The sequence below is a fragment of the Lupinus angustifolius genome, unplaced genomic scaffold (assembly GCF_001865875.1).
Source record: "Lupinus angustifolius cultivar Tanjil unplaced genomic scaffold, LupAngTanjil_v1.0 Scaffold_3_52, whole genome shotgun sequence".
Classification (NCBI taxonomy): Eukaryota; Viridiplantae; Streptophyta; class Magnoliopsida; order Fabales; family Fabaceae; genus Lupinus; species Lupinus angustifolius.
This window is the reverse complement of record NW_017716868.1, coordinates 27,147-47,841: the sequence shown is the minus strand read 5'-3', so window position 1 is coordinate 47,841 and position 20,695 is coordinate 27,147. Positions and strand designations below refer to the sequence as shown.

Sequence of the window (20,695 nt, the reverse complement as noted above, 5' to 3'; positions counted from 1 at the left end):
CTGTACCCATGAAATCATTCTTTTCTAATGATTTCATGATTACATGATTTTCCAAAGGGGTTTCATTGTTATAGGTGAAATAAAGAGTTTCCTCAAGCTGAGTCTCTACAAATTGCTCTTAGGAAAAGCTTCTAACCTCACTTTGGATAATTTACCGGTTTCTTTAAAATCTGTTGTATAAACAAATTGCAATTATGCAGAATAATTTTTGCTTCAAACAATTAATTAGCATGCACTACTGTTGGTTTATTTTCTAGTTTCATGATTGCAGTTTCTGAATATCCTGTAATTGTTGCTTACAGTATTGGAAGATAATGTGATTAAGCTTCTCCACTTCATTCCTGAACTACAATTTACTAATTCAATTTTACAGAAGCAGTTTATGTAACAATTAATAGTACAATTAAGCAAATACAAATTAATAAATTATTTGAGGTTTTTGCATGAGCCAATATCTTGGACCAGAGTGCCTCTGTTAAAATATTGAACTTACAATGTTGAATTTGGATACACATTCCTTCCATGCTTTTAATATAAAAGCATTTGGCTAGAAGATACAAAACAAGGTTCAAGCTAAATCTTGGTCAGAATCATTTGATTCTTTTATACAGCCAAAACTTAGCTACCCATGTTAGGGATTATTTTCCCCCTTTTTCAAGTTCATTGTTCAGTTATAAATTAACTGTTTTTGAACTGTTGGGAAAGAAAATGTGAGAAGATATAAATAGATGTATACAAATTGCTACAAAAGATGAGATTAAAACCTTAAAGCACAACCATGCAAATTCTATTTCTCTTTCACAGCAGCTAACTGTTTCTTTAGGTTGAGGATCTCTATTCCTTGTGAAGCCAATCGTTCTTTCAGCTTCGCCGAAGCGGCAACATACTTCCTATTCATTAAATCTAATTCATTGATTGCTTCCTCAGTTCTGCCACGAAAAGCATCTAGTCTTGCCTGTGTTCCACGGAGTCGCATTTTAAGCTTAGCCATATCTTTGCTGTTTGCTACTCCATCCTGCAAACAAATAAGGCAAAAACATTATCTCATTTTCGAGCATGAGCCTAGGCTAAAGGTGGATTCAAACACATTTATGTCCTAAACAGGAAAAACACTTATCTCGTTTTAGTTACCTAAGAAAAAGTTACATTTTTTTGTAACATTAAGGTGGGTTTATAACTCCCAAGTAAATTAAGGGATTGCACACTCACTATTTTGTAAATTAGTTTCCCTCCCTCTTTGTATAGTTCAAGGAGGTGGAATTTGGCACATGTAATAAAAGCATAGAAAATGTCCAACCTAAACCAGATAAATTAAAAAATATGGCACTTACAGCGTGCATTTTGGTTTCAGTACAGGAAATTTTCCTACTCAGTTCATCGACTTCGACCTTTGCCTTTGATAACTGAAAATGAGTAAAATAGACCATAACGTGGTTACAGTGATTTACAAGGTAAATACCAGAAAATAAACTTTTTAGTCTTACCTCATTGTGGCAATGCTTTTGCAGAAGTTCCACTTCCATAACATGTTTCTGTTGATCCTCCAACTGAGTCATCAATTTGTCCCTTTCTTTTGTCACAATGGAAAGTTCATTCTTGAGATTCTGTCAAGGAAACCAGATTTGAAAAGAAAAAGTAATTGTTTGAGGATTCTAACAGATAGATCTTTGTTCCTAAGTCCCAAGTTGTATATATTGACAGTTTTATAATGACAGATCTCCTACAAGTAGTGGCAGTGAAGGAGAAACCTGAAACTCTTGGGACAATTCTGAAGCAGTATCCAACTCTCTTAGAGTTGATAAATCATCTCCTTTATTTAGAACATGTAGTTGTTTGCTCTCAGCATCGACTGTTTCAAGGTGATTCTCCCATTGATCTATCTCCAATGCTTTTTCTCTGCAGCCATAAAATAGCATCATTGCAATAATGATTTACTTTCTTTGATAGTTAAAGCTGGTAGACCATTTTTGAAAAACAAAAACTGGAAACGGTAGACGCGATGCTCTCAACTCTCAAGCATCTCTAATTTGGAAGCAACATGTGAAAACAACCTAAGTAAAATATGAGGTTGACCCAAAAGCAAAACAACCATAAAAGGTGAGATGTGTTGCATGTAAAATTTTAGATAAGGAAAAGGTAAACAAAAAGAGGAACATAGCTACATTGTAACCCAACTATGCCTGTTTTAAATCATTGCAGTTCATCATAAGAAACCAACGAGGTGTATAAGAAACTTTCCACAACATAAATTGTAGGGTATACATCTTTTGTAAGCACTGAGTCACCCTTACAATCAACTATCCAGTCAAAGATAGCATAGATCAGCAAAAGGCTTCATATTTCCACATGTTGACATGATTAATGAACAAACATTTAACAGCATATCAGTGAACACAGATCATCTCCTGTAAAGGACTCAAAACACATAAAGTTGGCCCAGTTAAACCATTCTGACCAAGTACAAGTTACAACATGATACTTGAAAGACCAATGCTAGAGTGATATGATGGGCTTAACTTAGTTCCTAGACTCCTAGTATAGTATGTAAGACCAAAATCAACTGTGCACAAGGATAAATATTTTTCAGAAAGGTTTATCTCAAACTGGCCAGCCAAATTCAGTTAACATTCAAAAATGTTTTGGAAGGTAAAAATTACATATAGCAAGAAAACAATCATGGCAAATAAGAGTAATAAGTGATAGAGAAGAGAAAGACATAAGTAAAGTATTATAATAAATTAAATCAAACCTGAATTTTTCCTTGAGATGTGAGTTTTCATCTGAAATAGTCAAATTTTTTTGGAGGGTCCGACACTCTTCTCTACAGAATTCCAATTCATTTCGTACCTTAAATTCATAAACAAATTCTATCAATATGATGCCATGAAAATTAGAAAGAAACTATATGCAACAAACAACTTGAAAACAGCAGTATGGAAAACATTGCATGACTTTATATATTTTTCATACTTAATTTCACTTTTTTTCTACTGTCATATACACAATCACTTAACTACTTGTACCACAGCATAGGTTATCCCATTAAATGATTTTATTTTTTGAGAATGGGATGATGCATGGAAGTATTATTTACTAGAGGGTTATATTGTAAAAGAATATACCAAAATAATTAATAATGGTAAGAGTTATTCTCTGATTGACTATAATGTGGAAACTCAACTAAACGGGGAAAAACTTAGACTAGGTCATTGTTGAAACTTGAGCTTACATGAATTTATTTGTGCACGTGCTAACATTAAAACTATAAAGAACATTTAAGGTCTATCTATAAACCTTAAAGAAAAGAAAGAAGGGGTATCACATTCCAGTAAATGAAGGCGACACTGCAGTCTAAACAAATATGCTTCAAGGACCCATGTAAATTTATAAAACAAGAAAAAAAAAACAAATGAAACTTTCAAAAATAGTAGAGCCGTGAATCTTACTTCTGATAATTCTGTTGATAATGATGTAATTTGTACATTTTTTGTTACTAACTGTTCTTCTATGGCTACAATTGAAGCCTTCTCTTTGGCAGACGAAATTGCCCTTTCCTCCTCTATTGCCAAAAGAGAATCTGTAAGTTGCTGCAAGATCAAGGAGACTCATGAAATAGCTCTAACTTGATATACAGTATTGAAATTAGAAATTAGAAATTAGAGGGTTTAGATATGGAAGGAGATAAAGGAATGCTCAAAATAGTAAATTGTATTGATATTATTGTGAATGATGATGTAATATGATGACATAATCTTAACCCTATTTATACTAATAATAGACTCTTGATTAAATAATGAAACAAATCATAAAAGATAAGATAAAGTAATCTCAATCCTATGAAATCTTTTAAGATACTCTAAAAATCTAAGATATAATCATAATATGATATATTCTCTCTATATCTAAGTATCCTCTAGATACTTTCTAAAATGATAGTCATATATTATAATAAAAAGAAAAGGGAAGATTCACAATCAACAGGCAGAAAAGAAAAGTTGCATTTATATTACCATTGACAACTCCTCCTTCTCTTCCTCCAATACTTTGATAGAGCTTTTCAATTTTTCTTGGACTAGATCAGAATCTTCCAATATTTGTCTCTGCACAAGAATAAGATGGCAGATTTGATGGTTTCATTGAGAAAGCATACCAGATATTAAACACATCACCTAACAACTTGGTCAAAAGGAGAAACCTAGGAAGAACTTTCACAGAAATTCTTACAAGAGCTGAAATATCCTCCTTCAAATTATACAGCTCAGAGGTTGATGTGTTCAGCTTTTCAGTCAAGTCATCCAGCTCTGATGTCAAACCTTCGTTAATAGAAATGGCTTCTTCTTTCTCCTTCAAGGCAGCTGCTAGTTCTTCTTCCAAAGATGTTATTCTTGTTTCTAATTCAAATGCAAAAACTTCAAGCTTTTGGTACTCTTCCTGAAAACATGTCACTTATCCGACTTAATTTTTTAAAAGTAAAAGATGAATAATCAAGCATCAAATTAATTCTCATTATGATGAAGAAACCTTTGACATCAGAGAAGAGGCAAATATGTTTATATAAAGGCATCAGGATGCAATTACAATGCAAGAACTCAGGAATGGTATAATAAGATTCCAGAAAACAACAGATGAATATGTGTAAAGACTGTGGATTGAAGATTACAAAGCATGAGTTTGACCAGAGAAGGGAATAGCATATCCTTCAGTTAACAAAAAAAGGCATTTATGAAGCAAATGAAGATGGTGATGATTAAATACAGAAATACTACAAGCACTATCAACCGTACAAGTGCGTAACTACTACAAGATGGAACTATCTAATTTTACAGTGTATGATATAATTCATTATATAAATAATATTTTAAGTTTACAGTGAAATATAATTCTATAGTGCCACCTTCAATTAGAGTAACTACAAATAAGCTATTGTTGCCAAAAAGCATGAATTAGTGAAGGGTGTTTTTACACACATTTAAACATATAATAATAACAAGAAGAAGAATGTGCCAAATTCCAATAAAGTCAACCCCCTCTCACCATATGGGAAAGCACCAATTAAACATACATATTTATTGCTACAACTATTTATTTATAAAAGGAATTACTAGCTTGCTCCCAATGTCAAAACCTGTAATGTTTCTTGCAGAGAAGGACCCTTTGGTATTTTAGGATCAAACACCTTTGAACTCCTTTCAACAATTGAATCACGTCTTCTACCAGCAACTGAATCACGTTTGTTAATATCACGTTCAAGAAGAGAGTTCTGACCGTGCAATCGTTTAATCTCTCGTTCAGCATAAGCTTTCTCACCCTAAAGTATACATGATATGTTAGGGAAAAAAGGATATCACTTTCACAAACCAATAGCGTACAAGGAAACCAAGAAAATATTGTTTGAAGAGGAAAACCTCAAGTTTTGTTCTCTCTTGTATGGCAATCTTAAGCTTGGACTCAGTTTCTTTCAACTTGGTTTTTGTCTTCTCAAGATCTTTTCTTAAAACTTCCCTTTCCTTGGCCAATGAAGATGATGTTAAAGATGATATATCTTTTTCAAGAGTTTGAATATATGAAATAAGCTCTGAATTTTCAATTTCTTTCTGTTCTGAGCACTCCTGTTGCAACAATAAAAAGTTAATGGCCCCAATTTACTGCATTGCATATTCAAACAAAATATAAGATAACATAGATAATATATTATCAAAGAAAGGCACACCATCAAAGAGTTTTTAGAATTCTGAGCATCTAGTTTGGCCTCCTGAAGCTGCTTTTGAAGATCATCTACTTGGCCGTCAAGAAGAATCTGCAGCACAAATATCAGACCAAATACAACTAGAAATAGAGTATACATAGAAAAGGCAACGTTACCTTCTCATTCTGAAGCTCGGATATTTTTTGTAGTAAGCAAGAATTCAACTTCTGATGGTTACTCAATATTAAATTTTGTTCTGCAGCATCCTGAGATATTGAAGCTTTAAAATCCTGCATTAAACCTTGAAATATTAAATTAACAATCATAAGACAATACAAATACCTGCATAGAAATATTAGTTAACAAACCAAAGATAGCATCTCAAGGCATTATATAAAAAACACTGTAATTTTGTTTAATTACATAAGGCAAAACTATTGGATTGGTCCTCTAACTTATTTATTATTTTCACTTCGGTCCTATCAATAGGTTTTTCTCATAACTCTTTCAATTTTCTAATAAAATTCACAATTTTTGTATCATTCAGTTCAGAATTTCAAGATCTACGGCATCCATCTATTTGTTTTCTGAAACTGCACCATAAAATGGATTTAAGGCTAAAAATTTAACAAAAAACACTTGTAAAGCCAACTTGAAACAAAAATAACAAAGACCAATTTGAAAATAGAAAATAAAATAGAGGACTTATCTGAAAGAAAAAAAAACTTATAGGACCAACTTGAAAACAGAAAATAACTTAGAGGATGAATCTAGTAGTTTTGCCTAAATTTATCCTACAGTTCCTTAGTAGTAGTACTTACACAGAACATCTCACAGAGAGCAGAGAAACTTTTAACGGCATCATCCACTATTAAAATAACACTTTGAACATCTTCTTTTGAGTTTTGTACTTCTGACATTATTTCTTGAACTTCAGTAGAAACATTAACCAAAAATTCAAAATTTCCATCCTACATAAAGTTTCAAGAATCAGTTTTACAGGATAGGAAGCTATGTAAGTGGTAAAGAAACATGGAGAAGTCATTATAGCTTTCCAGGCAGAAATATCCTTACAAAATGTTAAAATGACAAGTCTTACCCATGAGAAGTTTGCATTGAAATGTTCCTTCATAGTAAAAAGTGCTTTTTATAAATGTTACCAAACACATACAAAATAACTTTTGCTTTACATAAAATATGTACAACATGAAATACTCTTTTGCACAATTTTAAAACCATCTTTGAAGCCATAAGGAAAAATCTAAATTTGTATACAGAGCATAAAAACAACACTAACATCACTCACAGTTTCACTGGAAGTAAGTTGTTCATTAGCCACTCGAGCTGCATCCTGTGCATTTATAAGATCTTCATAGAGCTAAGCAAATGAAATAAAATTCAGGAATTAGAAATGTGAAGCGGGGAAAGAGTGTGGAATATTGACAAATACTCATAGGTTTAGGCATCCAATTATCAAATATGCTTTCCAATAATTGAAAGATTATGTATTGGGATCATCTGAAACAGTGAAAAATTTCAAATTGTTGCACAGAAATGTTATACGGAACCATGATCAATTGAACTCTTGGAGTAACCTATCTACCTATCATACTACCATATTAAAAATAAACTAAGATACAACTTATAAATAGGCACGTAATTTTTATTGTTCTATGTTTTTAACCTTTATTTTAATTTTATATTTTTTTCATATGTGAAGTTGTGATTTGGATTTTAAAAGAGGGTAGCAAAGACAAATATTTTTTTAGATAACAAGGTTCAGCTACCAAGTGGGGAAGTTAATGGCCACATAATTACATAAACAGCTGAGGTTGTTGTATCTACTCAATTTAACCTTGATACTTGAATTGATTTCAGTATATCAAGGAAAAATGAAAACAAAGCTTTTCTCTATGAGTGGAGTTCAACGAGTAGAGCAGACAGCTTGTGAATCTGGGATTCCAGATGGTCTCAACAAGAATCACCTGTTCATGTTAGTCCAATGAAATTAAAATTATATTTTCCTCACTCTAAAAGTTCAACCAGGGCAAGCTCAATAATATTTTATGAGTAAACATTAATATAATTACATGGCACTTGAAAGAAACATTATTGACTTAAACAATGGTCACCTCTTCAAATTTCTCCCGGGCACATATGTTCTGCTCAGTTGCAAGATCAACAACATCATCCAGGTTTTGTTGGCTTGATATCTTTTCAATTTCCAGAACCTTAATCTTCAAGATATAAGGACAAAAAATATAAGAGCCATTGAAAATTTATAAAATATAAAAATAAATAGATACATTTTAATGCAGCACAAAGTAGGGAATGTAATAAATAAATATTTGGAACTAAAGACAGAAAAGGAAACATGAAAAAGAAATAAAACCTGTTCTTGAAGTCTCTTGATAACAAGAATAGCCTCTGAATCTCTAAAACTCACAGTTTTATCCCCATTCAAGTTAACATCATTGGCATAATTTGAAAAGTCAGCCTCTGTAGATGGAAGAGAGTTCGCCTCAAGCAGCTTTTTTCTCAATGCTTCAATTTGTATCTCATTTGTTGTTCTCTGCAATAAGCTAAACATGGTCATGTTCAAAGTCTAGCAGCTTCTGGCTTGCTGGAAGTGAATGAAGAATGAAAAATAAAACCTGAGTTTCAAATTTTAGAAGCAAATTCTCATATTCTTCCTGCAATTCGAGAAACTCCTCCTGCTATATTCGCAAGATTTTAGTATACAAACTACTGAAAGTTGAAGATGAGGAAATATTGGTAAGCCATATGACGAACCATGGATAAACTTTTCTTCCGCAGTGGAACTTTTTTCCTGTTTGTCACATGAAATAAAGCACGAGGGTCTGGTAGTTTGCAGCTCTCATTAGCATCACCTTTATTATCATCTTCTTGCTTAAGGGACTGATCCACAAAGTCATCTTCATTTACAAGTTCTTCGAAAGGAAGAAGTGGTCCTATGTCTTCTCGCTTATGTCTCGTGGGTTTTATAGTAGAAGCATTTGGTTGGATATTAGAGTATACCTTTGGTGCAGAAAACAAATGAATTATAATTACAAATATGATACAAGCAACAAGATAACTATCATGGTATGATGAAATTCATAATGTATTATGCTATAAAAACAGTAATACCAGATATAATTCCCATTTCTAAGTTCTGATTATCGAGTTTCAAGCAAGTCATAATTTAGCATAAGAAAACTATATATACCTACAGAAGAAAGTCATGGAATGAAAAGTATGTCTAATGAATTCCTTAAAATGTATGTGTAATGAGATGAAGAGCTAAATCTCACATGCCCAAAGGTCATTAAGTTGTAGCACAGAAAGTTGAAGCAGTTCAATTCGATGCCCTGCTCCCACTCTCTTTTCCCCCAGGTAGTCTAAGGAATGACCTGATTGCTCTCTACAACCAGATAGTCAAATGCAAAAATCAGATGGAATAATGCTGTTCTTCAAAGATCATAATGATCAGCCACAACTCCACCAAGACACCAATATCATATATACATACCCCACTCCATTTGCTAACTTTGAGTGACTTGCTCTTCTTCTTTCTAATATATTCCTTCTTGCGTTATTGTGCTTTCGAGAGATGATTCTAGGCATCAGTCAGTAAGACTGAGAATGAATCATTGGCATAACCTGGGACGAACCTACTCACATGGTAGTGAAGGCAAATGCCCCACTAACTTGTGAAATTTTACTATATATGATAATTATTTTATCATTTCTACTCTATACATTTGAACTTTTATATTATTTGTGCCCCTATTGCCCTTTATCATATACCATATCATAGAGACTCAATAAAGTTTTACATTGATTGTCGACTGCCTAACACAACCTTTATCATTTATTCGGACTTAGGACTATGTATAACATGAACACTCATAGGCAGTTTTTACACATGTATGATATCTATGCCCTAACTACCTAAAATTTCTGGATCCGTCCCTAGGGATGACTGAATTTTGATGGACTGAAGTTATGCCCTTAAAATTGCCTGCTCTAGATGAATGGAAGTTCACTCATTCAATCTCAAACTCACAGGAATAGAGATATGGAAATCTATGAGTATTGAGTCAAACATAGATCAACCAGATCTGGAATGATCCAGAATCAAGTCATCATTAAACCAGGTTGCATACAAAAAAATTCTAAGCAAAGAGATGCTCCTTAGTAGTTCATAAATTGTATCTTTTGCTACAGCATGAGATTGTATTGGTAGAAGATAGTGTAGTGTGCCTCAATAAAGGATCTTACAAGTTTGTGTATTTTATCCCAGTAAAAGATAAAGAATGTGATTATTAACAATAAAAATCATTTTAAAGACGCCATATGCAGACGCCATATGCAGACGCCAATGCATAATACATATAAAATAAGACCCATTAGAACTATTCAAAAGAACTAATAGCAAGGAGAAAACATATTACATCTCTGAGTTGCTCCCTCAAAACATTTCCTGGACACCATGTATCCCGCCTCTTATCCTGCAGAGCATGCATGAAAACTTGATCAACAAATGGAAGTGAGAGAGGAAGAGGACAAGAGAATGTATAAAAAATATTAGACAAAAGCGTATCAGTTTCTAGAAGTTAGTGTTGGCCAAAAGAAAGAAAAGTAAATAAACATGCTTTTGCAGGCTACCTTGTGAAAATAACAGAACAAATCAGGACTGAAGAAATAATTAGGAAAACCAGTTCTTAACGCAGAACATCATTATTTATAATTCATGCGTAGAATTTGAAATTATTACTTTAGACGCAACTGTCAGTTTCGACATTAATTATGATTACCAGAATTTTAGATTTCCATGAATTAGGCTGCATGCAGGGTTTAACATAGTTATCCGGTTCAATGATTTGCCCTGTGTACCACATACTGAATTTGCCATACTGCATGTTCACATACTGAATTTGCCATACTACCTACCAGGTAACTATGGTCCAGCTCTACAGTTATATTTGTCTTTTTTATTTTATGTCTAGGGCTGTAAGTGCCAAGTTCTGCATGAATCGGGACTAGAGTTATTCCAGATTGAGTAGTGTGAGATTGACAATAGAATTATAGGAATTCACATTTCCAGTTTTATGTTTCTTCTATAAGTGAAGTTTAAAAAGTGCACAAAGCAAATCTAAAAATACTTTTCTCGTGATACCCAGCCCTGTCTAATTTGATATCCTTTAATTCCCAAATCAACCATTCCTAATCATTTTACCTATGATTTTTCTCGGTCTTTCTCTTCCTCAAGAAATTGGATTAACTCTCATTTGCTCTACTATCCTTATGGGGTTTCTACTGATCTCCTCCACACATGTTCAAACCACATAAGGCGTGATTCTACAATCTTTTCTATAATAGGAGTTACTCCAACTTTCTCCATAATGCATTCATTTCTAATTTTATCTTGTCTAGTGTGTCCACTCGTCCAAAGCAACATCTCATCTTTACTACATGGAGTCAATTCTCTTATTGATATTTTCTGTCCAATATTTAGTCTCATATAACATTACATGCCTTATAGCCGTGCGGTAAAACTTTTCCTTAAGCTTGAGTGGTACCATTTTATCACATTACACCTAAAACACTTCGTCATTTTATCCAACTTGCTTGAATCTTATGGTTCACATCTCTGTCAATTTTCCTATTGTATTGTATGATTAACCTAAGATACCTAAATCTAGTAATTCGTGGTAAGATATGATCCTCAATCTTTAGCTCTATAGTAGAGCTTGTCCGCATCTTTTTAAACTTACACTCCATATACTCTACCTTACTTCGACTTATATGAAATATATGTGTTTCTAAAGTTTGTCTCCACATTTCTAGTTTCCCATTTAATTCCTCTCTTGAGTCTCCCACTAAGAAAATATCATCAGCAAAAAACATGCATTGTGGCATTGGTTCTTGTATATGCTCAGTAAGATATGCAAGAACAATCTAAACAAATAGGGATTCAACGTTGACCCTTGATGTAGTCTTAGGACAATAGAAAAATCTTCTGAGACTTTGTCTTATGTTCTCATGTTGGTCTTGACTCGATCATACATATCCTTGATTACTTAAAGTAGGCAATTCAAACACTTTCCTTTTTTAGAGCTTTCCACAAAACCTCTTTAGGCACCTTATCATACGCCTTCTCCAAATCAATAAAGACAATGTGCAAGTATTTTGATTTATTCCTTATCTAATCATCAAATGTCATAGCAAGTATTTAGCCTTCATGGTCAACCTCCCCATCACAAAACCAAATTGACTTTCAGTGACATATGTCTATTATCTCAATCTAATTCTTCACTCAGTTCTCTTGTCTCATAGCTTCATAGTATGGCTCAGGAGTTTAATCTCCCTATAGTTTACATATCTAACATCTTTTTATACCTTATGATCTCATTAAACAACTTTGTGAGTCATCTAATGTACTACTCTCCTAGAACCTTCTAGGCCTTGATAGGTATACCATCTGATCCAACTGCTTTGTCATTCTCCATCATTTTCAAAGCTTCTTTTACCTAAAACTCCTGAATTCTATGATAAAAAATATATATTTAATTGTGCTGGTTCGATGTTTAGTCTATCACAAAGCAAGAAATCATGTCCAACTTGTGAAAATAGTTCTTCTATCTTTCCTTAATATTTTTGTTATTAAATGGCAAAAGCAAAACAGAAGAATACAGAGCATTGTGTGGCCATGGGCTGTTCTAAAATGCTTGATGCAACATTGAAGACATTTGAACTACAATGAACAACTATGTATTTTAAGCACATAATAGCTATAAGCATGCAACACCAAATCCTTCAGATAAGGATTTCGCAGGATGATCCCTTGGCAATTGATCATGGAAAAGATGAATATTCATTTCCATTGAAAACAAAAGAAACCATTATTCATTAAGCATAAAAAAGGGTGGTTTAGTGCACGAAGGTACATGCATCTAGTCTTACCCTCTAAAATATTCATTAAGCACATGCATTAAAATTCATTGAGCAACAAAATCCTCTGTTTTAAAACATTTGCACGTTTTATTTGTAGGATGTATCCCAAACATAGCAAAGTTAGGTTTAGTGACTGAGGGAAAAAAACTTGCACACCTTCACTCAAAATACTAGCATGTATATGCGTTAATGATACCTTTTTAATATGTTCACGAGTCTCATCCCTATTTGAAAACAAAACCATTGAACTCAAATTCTCGATTTTCTTGGCTTGCTCCTTTACTCTCTTTTCCCATTCAGCCTGAGTTTTCTTTTCCTCTTCTAATTCCAAAGCTATGCGTTCCCTTTCCAGTTCAATCTGGCAAGAAAAGCATTGTAACATACAGAGTGTACAATCATGTCTTAATAATTAACAAATAAAGATTTATATACCTGTAGTAATGAATTCCGAAGGTTCAGAATCTCCTCTGCTGAATGCTCCGAATGAGAACCCTGAAGAACAAATAAAAAATATAATTACATCAACACTTGAGAAAACAAAAAAAAAATTATGTTCATTTTCAACCAGCAAAAAGAAAGTGTGCATCAAATAAAAAACAAAAATAGCAACAGGAAACCAGATCAACCATCAATTTGGCACGAAGCTCTTCAATCTCTTTCTTTTGACGCTTTAACAGAGCAGCATCTGTCAAAATCTGGAGCAAAAACAAAGTGGAAGAAGTTACACCGAAAGAAGACATACACTTCAATGCAAATCAGAACTAAATCATACAACATAAGACAAAAATATATAATAAGCACATCTTTACATCAATAACTAAACCTGCCTGCATGGAATGGTGCAATGAAAGTAAAACTTTTCAGGAATAAGTGTTGTAACAGTCTCATGTGCAAACTATATGATTCTAAGGACATTTTATTAGTTATCATGTATTTTGTCCGATTTTATCAGGCAAGTAGTTATTTTGCTAGGTATATATGTTGTAATCAAACGATGTACAGTTGTATTCATTCAGTAGTAATATTCAGTTTTTCCAACGTTCAATTCAAGATGGTATCAAAGCTCCTGATTTGGGACATTCTACTTCTTAAATCAATCCTAGCCTGCCTTCACCACAAAACCGCCTTCACTGCTTTACATGCCAATACTGTTAGCCAGTTCATGCATCACTTGTGGGTGAGACACTTGAAGGCTGTGGATAAATTCTGCAGTTTCTTAAACTACACCTAAAAAAATTATTATTCAAAAGATGCAAGAATCTATCAGGGTGTACACAAATGCTGATTATGCAGGATCCGCCATTGACAAGAGGTAAGCAGTTGTTACATTATATTTTTCGATGGAACTTCAGTAATGTGGACTAAGAAAGAAAACGTGGTTGCTTGATCAAGTGTGGCACAAGCAGTTCGCAAGTTACTGTGGAAGAGGATTATATTGTGTGATGTTAGAATAAAACTTAATGCTCATATGTAGCTGTTTTATGGCAACAAATCTACCCTTAGCATGGCTCATAATCTCATTTGGCATGACAGGAGAACAGATATCAAAATAGACCACCAATTTATCAAGGAGAAATTGGATAGTGGACTAATCATCACATCATATTTTCCCTCAAGTTTGCAGTTTGCAGTTTGCAGATGTGTTAATTAAAGGGCTACCTGCAAGGAGGTTTCAATCAAAACCTTGATAGTAAGCTGATAATGATAGATATGCATTCATCAACTTAAGGGGGGGTGTCATAAGGACAGATTATTAGTTGTCTTAGATTTTAGCCCTGTTTCCGGGAAGTAGTTATTTTCCAAGTTTATATATTGCATTGTTGTTAAAGCTGGATTGGAGAGGAAGCCAAAAATGTTCCAGTTGAAGTTCAGTTGGTTAGGTAGGATGGTCTAACCAGTTATAATATGTACTATTAATAAATATACATAGTAAAATACTATGATTAAAGTCCTGTAATTATAAGTCAAGAGACAACTTTCAAGAATCAATATAACAATGCAATTCACTGATCACAATTTTGCATCTAATCAAGCATCATTATCATAAGTAATGACTAATTAAATTGATATAAGCTGACTTAATTGGTTAAAACAATAATGAAAATAAAATTGGTCATTGGAATTCCAGAGGCAGGCAACAATAAATATAGAAAGGAGAGAGACTTGCAATTGGGCTAGGAGCAAGAAAAAGGAAACAGTAATGCGATGCATGCAACATGGAGAAAGCTTTTAATTTTGTTTTTTTAACCAGTTAAACCCAGTTTTTAACCGATTTTGACTGATTTAGACCAGTCCAACCATATAAATGGTTCCAAGGGTTAACCAGGACTGGACAGGAGGCTTGTTCCTAGTTTTCCTGTCCAGTTTTAATGACATTGATATATTGTAATGAAATCATATACAATTTTATTCATACACAAAAAGTATTCAATTTTTTCACATTCAAGTAAAAGGCATGAGATATCCATATCCACCCAACCCAAAGAAAAGAAGAATGAAATAAAAGCAAAGGAGGTCTCAAACATAGGGAACAGATTAGAAGAAACCTCATTCACTTGAGCACAATTTGTGACACGCAAAGCTCTACTTGCAAATTGGAGGCTACTTTTAGTTTCATCTGCATGAATCTGCAACATAACAACAAAGAATATTAGTGAAGAACTATGAGATTCATTCACAAAAATAGCAATCATGAAGTTGACTGTGATTTGGAAAAGAAATTGATCTTGTATGACCAATGATAGCTCCAAGCCTGTGAAACAACCAACCATTTTAAACTGGGATGTATAGAATAGGGATAGCTTAATGTTTGAAATTAGCACTTTTTATATTTTCAAGGTGTCATGAGAGGATATCTTTTGGGCAATTGGTACTACCAAGACCAAACTCATGGTAGATAAAGGGGACACCAACTAGTACGTTATATTCAGTAATCTAAAATGATATAATTTATTACCCAAAAAAAAGAGATTTTGCAAATAAGTAGAAAGTAATTCACAAGTTGATGATAAACTTTGTGACAAGGCATAAAACATTGAAGGGATATCTCACCTGTGCAAGGGTTATGTTACATATTATAGCTGTGTTAGCATTTCCTCCTAATGCAGGCTGCAAAATTCGTGTAAGCTTGCTATCTCGATAAGGAACATGACCTCTGCATGAAATATTACATTTTCATTTTGAACATTGAAAACTGAAAAGCTAAATATAATAATTTATACTTACCCTTGATTCTCAGCATCTTCACTCAATTTTTTAATCACAGTTCCCAAAGTCATTAAGCTTTTGTTTATGTGAGAACCCTCTTTGAGCCGAACACCTTCTGCTCCAGTTTTTGCAGCGCGTTCTGAACCAGCAAGATCCACCAAATTCTGTAAATAAGAAAATATTATTACAAATTTGAAAATTTACACCAAGGTATTCATTTCTAAAAGAGAAGATACATTTGTGTGGATGCCCATACACAAAATTAGTGATACAGAAGAGATTAGTTGTTATGCAGAGTAGTGACATACTAGAACTGATACACGCACAGCATCAATAGAGTTGTCATTGCCTTCATCTTCACTTCTATCCCTACTCTCAATTATCTATTCAATCAAAGGTATTAATGGAGAGACAAGCATAATAACTTTTTACCTTAAAGAAAGTAAACAGGAAAAAGAAAAGTGATTACCATTCGAAAAATAGTGTGGGACCTACTACTGTACAAATTCATATTTGTCTCTCCAATATGTCTATGAGCTGATTCACATGCAGAGACATAGGAAAATATTAGTTGGCAGATAAAACTAGTATTAAATGCATCACAGTACTGTTCTTAGAAGCAATCAACTTGCAGGCGAGTATGCTCAGTTCGGGAGAGGGGAATGAAGTAATAGGCTAAAGAATACGTCACAAATGTAAATATACAGATACTAACTAGACAAACAGAAGGATACAGAAATCAACTTCAGATTGGTACTCATTTTCATTTCAACTTTCAGTATGCCGTGATTGCACTCCAATTATACATGAATGGATATATGTAAGCCACGGAAAAAACTCATAAAGGGGTATAGAATAACCATAAGAAAAGTGCAAAGAATAAATTACATTCTCCAAACTCCATGAGATCAAGGACTTGCTCAGGAGAAGCAACAATTTCTTCTCGCAACCCCGCCACATATATTCCCCGCTGTGAGATTAGAAAAAATGATATGAAATATCAGGGAATACATATATAATACCAGACATGAGCAGACTTCACAAGTATATAAATATATATAAATGTGTGTATATGAATATAAGAATGTTAAAAATGAATAACCTCTGGACTTTCATGAATCTGCAGTTTTCGATGTTCAGGAGCCAATAAATCATTTATCTCTTCATTATAAATCTCCATGTATGACATTCTGAGAAGAAACTCTCTGTCCACATCCTAACATTAAAAGAATGACAATATTATAGGTATTATGAGAGTCGATACTCAATAAGGAAGACAGACATTGAAAAATTCATTAAATTTGGGAATATCATGATGTAACAACTTAGGAGCATAGATTTCAGAATCATCTCCAGATACTCAAACAACCCGGCGGCATTAAGATTAAATATAGTGTTTGTTTCTATTCTTGAGTAAAATATAGTTATCCCCCATTAGCTTGTAGCCTCATGCACTAGGCTGCTTTTATTCATAAGTAGAACATAGTTATGAAAGCCAATCATTCTCCAACTAGTTGTTGCAAGTCAAGGTACATGCCCGAAAACTACAGAAGGTTTCAATTATAAGGATGTTTGTTTGTTTGATTAACACTAAAATAAAACGCAGTTAAGAACAATTACCACTACTACAACAACTGCAACAACCAAGCATTTTCCCACTAGGTTTGATTTCCTACATGTATCAAATAGCAGCACAATGTTCTATTATGCATCATGTCTATAAACAATCAATGTACATTTAAATTCTTCTCAATGGTTTCGCCTATAGTTCTAGTGATTGGTTTAGCTTTCATATGATCTACTCTCTTTACAAGAATTTCCGCATGTCTTCTCCACACATGCCTGAATCATTTAAGGCAAGGTTCTACAACTAAGTTAACCAATATCCAACAATTCATCAAATTCAGCCTCAGTCCAATATATGAAATATCATACCAAGCATCAAAGCTTGAAAATTCACATAGCTTACACTTTACATCATTACAGCACTGAAAACAGTCACTAATATCATCATCATGTTTAAAATATCCTAGCCAACCACACTACACAAGATTAAGGATAGAATGCTTACTTGTTGAATAATTTGAAACAAATCATGCACTGCACGAGGAATTATTCCCGGCTCCGATTTTGAGCCTCGCATTGTATGAGTCTTCCCACTATTAGTCTGCCCGTAAGCAAAAACAGTACCTTCAGTTCACAAAACATAAAGAGTCAATACCCAAATCCATCCTTTAGGGTCTGTTTGTCAGTTGGTATTTCAAGGGTAATGGAAGGAATGGAAAAGCTTGAGAGACATGAAATACACTTATGAGATGACTTTGAAGTCCTCTGTTTTCTTTCTTTCTCCTCCAAAATTCAACTTGCAAATAGAATTTTGCGTGCAAGTTAATTTTTAGAGGGGAAATAAGGAAAATGGAAGGCTTGAGAGTCATATAGATATTTTTTTGACTCGTGCATTTCCTTTCTCTGGAATAACAAACTTAAAGGGCTCACAATGAACTACCATTACAGATCCGTTTGCGAGTTGATTTTTAGAGAGTAATTGAGAGAATGGAAAGATTCAGAAGCTATGCAATACATTTGTGATATAGCTATGAAGTTTTCCATTTTCATTCCTTAACCTCTAAAACTCGGCCAGCAAACAGACAGATCCACAGACATAAAATTGTGACTTTTAATATCTCAGAGACTGAATTGAATTTCACTAAATCAAAGCAGCACAAAACTAACCGTTGAATCCGCGAACTGCGGCGGAGACAATAATTTTAGTGCGAGCTTCATAGACTTCCGCGGTCTTACAATTCTCACTGAATATTTTATCTGCGTAACATAAATTCCAAACTAATAAGAAAAAAGAAAGAGAAAAAACAAAGCGAATATCGAAAGAAAGTAAGAATAGATACCAAATTCAAACTTAGAAGAATGATTTGGAATGGAAATGGAATTGGATGAGATCCTCCATGGACTAGTCTTAGCATCTTCTAGAGAAAGTGGCCTTGCACGAACGGTTACGTGAATCCTCTCCATCAAAGAACAGAGAAAACGTGAATCAAAGTATTGTTGGAAAATTGGAGTGAGATTTCATTGTTGTTGGTGAGGTTCTGTTCAATTTGAATTTTCCCGCCTTATGTCACAAATAAAATTAGGGCTATGTGCTTGTTGCGTTGGCTTTGCTACAAGAAGACAAAATCATTATTAAATAAGTAGTTCAATGACTTTGTAGGGATATGTTAGTTACTCTTTAATTATGAAAATTTCACTTTACTTATCAATGTTTGTCTTATTCAACTTTGTCATGAATGATTCTTATAATGTGTTAAATGTGGAATTAAACTTAAATCATGGAGTTAATTAAGTATTTTATGACTTATTCATATTATTTTAAATAGTTGAATAATCCTTATTATATTGTTTATAAGTCATTTCAAATACAACTAACAATTCAATAACTAGGCTCACTAAGATGAGTGAAAAATTCAAACTCAAAACAAAAATCCAAAGTCAATTAAAGCTGAATCGTTATAGATATGACATCTAAAAGTATATGTTGGAAAATCAAAACAATCTTCTTTATATGGCACAAGAGATGAGAAGAAGTATATGTTGGGTTTGGGCTCCCTTCCTATGTGGAGAAAGACCCAATTGGGCAAAGCTCACTTGTTCACTTAATCTAATGGATATGGGTCAGATAAGGTAAGTGTGTGAAATTAATTTAGGCAAAAGGAGACAATAGAAAAGTGAGAGAGAAGAGGAAAGAACTCAATCTACAAGAACTCATAGCAATTGTGCAAAATTTGTGACTTCGTCTCGGATCACTGTTGGATCGGGCTGAAATTTGGACAGCATGTTCACATCTTCTGGTACTTCATTCTGAACGGTGGATCGGTGAGAAGTCATTTGAGGTGATAGAAAATGAGCTATAATAGTGGTTGTTTTCTAGTTTTTTCTGCAACTTTGTGTTCTCATTTTCAAGCTTGTTGTTTTGTTATATGCCCTATTTTTAAGCACGTTTTGTGTTGTACTTTGGAGATACACTTGTATTCTTATTTTGATCATAGTGGGGTTTGATTAACTGATTTGTGCTCATGGTTTTTACTTCTCACATTGGGAAGGTTTTTCACGTTAGAAAATTTGGTGTCCCTTATGTATTCTTAGTTATTACATTTTTGTTATTGCTCCTCATAAATTTTAGCAAGTTTGAGCAATTATTATCCACTGTATATATTCTGTTAGAGTTTTCATTGTTATTGTCTCATTAATATCTTCATGTTCAACCCATTGGTTCCCATGAGGATAATGAGCTAAATTCTTTATCTTTGATATTAAATGTAACTATTTGAACATGATGAATCCAATATAACTATTTTATATAAATTCATTGTTATTTCATTGTTTTCATGATTGCTATTTTATTTAGCGCTTGTTTATAATAATCAACTAAATTATGATTTTAAGTTTGAATGCGTAACAGATTGGTTTAAGGCATTGATAATATTAATTCAATATAACAATTTTAATGAGTTGAATGAATTGGTTCCGGGGATATTAATTCTAAGAATAGAGTTAGTTGAACTAGTCTTAAATAGCTAAATTTATTATGATTTAATGATTAATAATTCAAGGCATTGATAGTAATTAGCTATGTTGTTGATCTCTTTATTTAGTCATTGATAGATAGTGAAGATGCAAGCATGTATGAATGGGCAGATTGTGTATGCAAGTATGTATTATATAGATTTTGAAAAAGATAAAAGTTGATAAAGGTTTTGATAAAGACAATGTTCGACAATCAAGATTGTATATCAAGGACAAGCTTCAAGGGATGAATAATTCAACAAA

General features: G+C 33.2%; 1 protein-coding gene across 3 annotated transcripts; it reads right to left on the bottom strand.

Moving 5' to 3' along the window:
- Positions 1–615: 615 nt before the first annotated feature.
- On the bottom strand, positions 616–19,029 carry LOC109337241 (kinesin-like protein KIN-7O). 3 transcript variants are annotated; one of them, XM_019574166.1, is made up of 32 exons: positions 18,760–19,029; positions 18,587–18,676; positions 17,925–18,043; positions 16,956–17,069; positions 16,742–16,823; positions 16,323–16,390; positions 16,162–16,236; positions 15,872–16,017; positions 15,698–15,800; positions 15,193–15,273; positions 13,273–13,341; positions 13,079–13,138; positions 12,843–13,004; positions 10,144–10,200; positions 8,480–8,725; positions 8,341–8,403; positions 8,079–8,258; positions 7,819–7,923; positions 6,993–7,064; positions 6,508–6,657; positions 5,863–5,976; positions 5,711–5,797; positions 5,406–5,609; positions 5,126–5,308; positions 4,225–4,431; positions 4,011–4,100; positions 3,447–3,587; positions 2,750–2,847; positions 1,749–1,896; positions 1,485–1,604; positions 1,332–1,403; positions 616–1,015 (listed from the first exon to the last, which is right to left on the bottom strand). In XM_019574166.1, exons 1-32 carry the CDS (start codon positions 18,881–18,883, stop codon positions 788–790), a joined length of 3,858 nt encoding a protein of 1,285 aa, XP_019429711.1. In that variant the 5' UTR covers positions 18,884–19,029; the 3' UTR covers positions 616–787. The 3 variants fall into 3 exon arrangements, with proteins under 3 accessions (XP_019429711.1, XP_019429712.1, XP_019429713.1); XM_019574167.1 differs by having other exon boundaries at positions 8,341–8,400; XM_019574168.1 differs by having other exon boundaries at positions 8,341–8,397.
- Positions 19,030–20,695: the final 1,666 nt, after the last annotated feature.

What these genes read in the sequence shown, in the direction of transcription:
- LOC109337241 (XM_019574166.1), bottom strand. Translation starts at nt 18,883, where the DNA reads ATGGAGAGGATTCACGTAACCGTTCGTGCAAGGCCACTTTCTCTAGAA. An exon ending in CTCGTGAACATATTAAAAAG is followed by an intron (nt 10,201 to 12,842) that starts GTATCATTAACG and finishes CATGCTCTGCAG; the next exon opens with GATAAGAGGCGGGATACATG. An exon ending in TATCAACAGAATTATCAGAA is followed by an intron (nt 2,848 to 3,446) that starts GTAAGATTCACG and finishes TATGAATTTAAG; the next exon opens with GTACGAAATGAATTGGAATT.